Here is a 5,284-nt window from a genome sequence, read left to right on the forward strand (position 1 = left end):
ATTGGTTTTGTCTTCCTAGTAGCTGACAAGGTCCTTCCCTCTCTCACGTTTCATGAAGCACTCTTCCCCCTCCCACCACGTGACCAAAACCCATTCCCTGAAGTTTCTTCTACAATCAGTGTTTACCGTCTCCTCTCTCAGTGGTGACCTTGCTGCTTCCACAACTTCCTCTTTCATTTAGGGTACCACAAAAGTGAGAAGTATGATGCACAACAAAAAAAAAATCTAATGTATTAAGTCCTTCTCTAAACTGATGCATTCCCTAGGCTGGAGGACAACCTCTCCACATTTCATATGCCAATAACAAACAGATTTGTTTTATTTTTAGTAAAATAAGGCATTCTTTACCATAATTCTATTTATTTATTGAGAATAGGTAAAACATACGTAAAGTATAAAACTCCAGAGGCACGAAGGCCTATATGGAGAAAATACAGTGAAGTGAACAAGGTCCTCCTGCCCAGAGACATCAAAGATTCTTTAACAATTACCTTTTGTTCTTCTCTTTCTGTTGCATGGTGACACTTTTCAATTCTCCAATGCCTCAAGAAATCTCGAAGATATCCAAAGAGGGTGAGTACACCATACCCCACATAAGTGAGCACAGCAACCAGCATTGGTGTTTCTTCAAAAGCTTCATTAAATGGTCTTTTGTACAGTCCTCCATTTTGTGTAACATGATGGATCTAAAAGAGAAATTAGAAATGTTTACTGCAATCACATTAAGAAAAAGATTTCTACTCAAAATCTAACTCCTCACAGATTCACAGAATTACACCTTAGGAATTTTTTAAGTAACAGTCAAATTAAACACTACGATCTAAGCAGGGCATACTTGTTTTCAACAGAAATAATTTATAAATTATATACTTCAGATGAACCGTTAAAAAAAAAAAAGATGGAGTGAGAAGGACTGCCTAAAAACAATGCCTAACACTGATTTTTGATTTTCTGAAATAGATCCTAAAATGCTGTGATTGGAGAAAGCATAATTTCCTTTGTTCCAATAAAGAAAACAAAAAAATATAAATCAACAAAGAGAAAGCCTGTCCTGAAAAATACTACATTAGCTTACAGACGAAGTGTTCAAAAGTTCAAAAGTAAATTCAATTTTAGAATGTAAAATATGAGTGTTTTACTGCTACACATTCTTAAAGCCACCCAGCCATAGTACTGCAAATAATTATCAGCGCTAGGCCCCCGTAGAACATGTGGTTCATGTTAGCCTTTCTTGGTAGTGATAATACAAATAAATTATGCCAAAAAGTAAGATGTTTATATAAGTGTGATCCAGTATCATATAAAAGTAAAAGGAAAATGAAATCTAACACAAGGGGAAAAACTGTTAGAATGACCAGTCACTGTCACGTGTTCATTCGGTCCCCCCTTGTCTTGACCTAAGCATCCACTTCCAAACATTGCAAGATTATCCTTTCTTTTAACCTTTGGGATACTTGGATTTTAGTCTTTTTTTTTGAGACAGAGTCTTGCTCTGTCACCCCTCCCACCCCCTGCCGCCTGCCGTTTGTGGAAAAATTGTCTTCCATGAAATGGTCCCTGGTGACAAAAAGGTTGGGGACTGCTGATATAAACAAATGAAAATAAATTGACGAAAATTTACATAATTATACAAAGTAATTGATACACATATCCAAGAGCTAAAGATATTTTAGCTTGGAAAGCTGCCTGAATGCTACAAGTTGGAGGTTTGGAAACACACAGTTGTATTTGATGAAGGAAAGGCATTTGGATAGGCACTGGTACTGATTCAATCTGATGGCCTCAAAAAGCAATTTCTGAAAACTATTTATAAAACTGGTTTAGGTCTTCATCAATCTCTTCACCAAAGGGGTAGAAGTTTGTGTCAATATTTAATACTAGAACTTTTATGTAGGGGTAAGGTTGTAATGTGTTTAGAAAAGAGTAGCTAGAAATGAGCCACAATCTAAAGATAGAAAATTGTTTAAAAAGTAACAACATAACAATATAACGAAGCTATTAAGCTGGGCAAAGCAAAATGAAAACAGTTTAAAAGACAAGAAAAATAACATTCTGATCATCTCTTTAAAAAACTATATCTGAAGATATTTTGCCTTAAAACGATGTGTTTAATACCAGTGCCAAACTTCCCTTAACCACGAAATTATTTAAACTATTTCCTTTCAATTGTACATATCATTAAAAAGCCAGGAAATTTACAGATCCCCACAGTCTCTAACTAATGTGCTATGGGTGGATCTCTTTTAAAGACAGCTGCCTTGATTTAAGACACACCCAAATGAGATCAAGTAAATTCATACCGTAGGTTAGACTATCTAGAAGAAGTTAAACCATTATTAAGTACTGTGTGATTCCATCAAAGCCATATTTAAAATTAAATGTATTTTAAAGAATTCAGGTTCAACTATGAAGTGACTTTTGAATATTGGCTTCAGTCAAAACAGAGTTATTCTGAGCATGCAGAGGCAGATGAACAGGACAACTGATATGCAAATCTCTCACAAGTGGAAAAGTCCTAGAACTCAGAACAAAATTACTTGATCTTTAAGTATTGATGCTAAATTTAATCTTTCACATGATTCAAACAATAATAATTATATTAGGCCAATCATGATGACTCACACCTATAATTTCAGCACTTTACAAGGCCAAGGTTGGAGGATCACTTGTGGCCAGGAGTTTGAGAGCAGCCCAGGCAACATAGCGAACCTCGTCTCCAAAAAAAATATAAAAAATTAGCCAGCATGGTGGCATGCACCTGTAGTCCTAGCTAGCTACTCAGGAGGCTGAGGCAGGAGGGTCACTTGAGCCCATAAATTGGAGGCTGCAGTGAGCTATGATCCTGCCACTGCACTCCAGCCTGAGTTACAGAGTGAGACTCTGTCTCTAAATAATAATAATAATGATAATAATTATATTACAATCTTATACGTTATAATATTCCATGAAGGAAAGCACTAGGCTTATTTTGTTTATTATTGCACATCTAGCAGCCAGGATAGTATTTATCAAGTGTTAACAAATAGTTAACACTTGCTCAATAATATTTTCTTTTATTACTACTAATATTACAGAAAGGGGCATCTCGCAGGAGATACCACTTAGTTCTCAAATAGACTTTACAGGCTGACAAGTATGCACAAATCAATGAATATTTGTTGAATGAATGAAAATATATATTATGCTCTTTGCTCTTTCAAAAGCAAGTAGCCTGGCAAAGTAGGGGTTAAGTAAGTTACAGTGATTACACAATTAACACTGGGCATTTCTAGAACCCAGATCTGATGCTTTTTAGTCTCAAGCAGACTGTCAGTGAGATCAAGTTTACTCTCAACAAAGCACAGGCTATACTCTTACAGTGCATTTCAAATTTTGGATTCACCGGGAGAGCTCTTGATAGGCCTTTCAGTCATGCAGACTTGAGAGTTATACTGTCAACAAGGTAATCAAGAAAAATATTAGTATATCACTCCCTCCAGGTTAAAAAAAAAAATAGATAGCCAGTCATTCACATTAAGCAGACAAGAATGTCACACTATGTTAGCATTATTAATCAAGGGAAGATTTAAGGACTCCAATAAATACCAAGAAACATTTGCTTGAACAGTAATCTTACAATCTACTGAAAATGCAAAAAAACCCCAAAAAGGCAAAGGAAAAATTTTTTCAGTCAAGACTATAAGCACATCGCTATAAAACGCATTACAGGGCAAGGGGATGGAAAAAAATAAGCCATTTTGTCCACATACCTGTGGGCTGTCAACCATTTTTGTTAAGCAGCTGAAAAGGCACTCCTAACCAAAGCAATAATGGGAAAGTATAATCAAAAGATAAACTCATATACATTATATGCTTTTATATGCACTAAAAGTGTTTGGAAGGAGACATAAGAAATTGGGGAAGGGAGCACAGTGGGATTAGAAGGAATACTTCTTGCTTATAATCTTCTAAACTGGTTTGATTTTCCTATTTTTTATAATGAGTATATATTACTGAATTTCACTTGCCATTTTATTTTTTAAATGTTTAAACTAAATTTTGTCACTGATTTTATTCACTATTGGGACCAAAACAGAGTTAATAAAAGCAACACATGCCTATCATCATAACCTCAGTCATCTCATGATTTACAACCTCTCTAGCAAATTCTCATCTACTTATTAGTTTTCAAATAGACTTTACAGGCTGATGAGTATGCACAAATCCATACTGCAATCCCAAACTCCTTTCCAGAAGTCCACATTTACATTTCCACCAGCCTCCTGCATAGCTCCATTGAGACATCTCATGGGCACCTCAAAATCAACAAGTCTAAGGCCGAACTTCTCTCACCACCCTAACCCTTCCCTCAATTAAAACCTGGTCCTCCTCCTGTATTACCTATTTTGGTCCGCAGCATCACCATCCAGTCTACCCAGTCTCCCAAGTTTGGAGTCATCTTTAGCCCCACCTCATTTTCTGCCTTCTACCTAGAACTAGTAATGAATTTCTGTGCCTAAGTTCGAAATCTTCTTGTAGCACATAGGAATTTTAAGGAGGCTGAAAATACTCTATATCTTGAGAGAGGCATAGGATACACAACATACACACAGGTTAAAAAAGAAATCATGGAGCTGTATACCTAAGGCTAGCATATTTTACTCCCCAATTTTTTTTTTTTAATCTCAATTCCTCTTCCTTCACTGGGTGTTACAACATCCTTCTTCCTATTTGGTCTCTCTGCCACCAGGACTCTCCCCACATTCCAACAATCTGCCCAAAACAAATATAATCAAGACACTCCCCTGTTCCAGTGTCCACACAAGGTAAAGTCTTAAGTCTCAACTTGAACAGAATCAAATTTAGTCTACAACATCAGGACACCACACTGTCTCCAGCTCCTTGTGTTGCCATTATTTCCTTTTCCCACCTCCTAAACTCTGTTACAGTCATATTAAACTCCTTGCCACAGACTTTCCAAAAAAATCCTCCTCTAGGAGTGACAAGCTTCCAATAGTAGTAAGTCCATAAATAATGTCCAACAGTGAAAAGTCAACAAGCAGTAACAAACACCATGTTATTTAGAAACAACAAAAGAATCTGCTAAAATTGAAAGTAGCTGCCTTTGAAGATGAAGGTAACGGGGTAGAAGAGAACAGGAGACTGCTGTATATTGCCTAACAAGCCTTGTGGAACTATCAGACACTTAAAACCATGAGAAGTGAAGGGACCGAATACATGCAACATACTCTCAATTGGTTCAAGAAAAAAATTAATAATCTCACATGTGTGAGTGTGTGTGTGT

At 36.3% G+C, this 5,284-nt stretch overlaps 1 protein-coding gene across 1 annotated transcript in view; it reads right to left on the reverse strand.

The window, feature by feature from the left end:
• Positions 1 to 5,284, reverse strand: part of SPTLC2 (serine palmitoyltransferase, long chain base subunit 2) — a 110,821-nt gene that overhangs the window by 92,628 nt on the left and 12,909 nt on the right. The window contains exon 2 of the mRNA XM_012656060.1: positions 492 to 686. Coding sequence (XP_012511514.1) covers positions 492 to 686 — 195 coding nt within the window. The remainder of the gene's footprint in view (positions 1 to 491; positions 687 to 5,284) is intronic.

The sequence above is a fragment of the Propithecus coquereli genome, unplaced genomic scaffold, assembly GCF_000956105.1.
Source record: "Propithecus coquereli isolate 6110/MARCELLA unplaced genomic scaffold, Pcoq_1.0 Scaffold5, whole genome shotgun sequence".
Taxonomy (NCBI): Eukaryota; Metazoa; Chordata; class Mammalia; order Primates; family Indriidae; genus Propithecus; species Propithecus coquereli.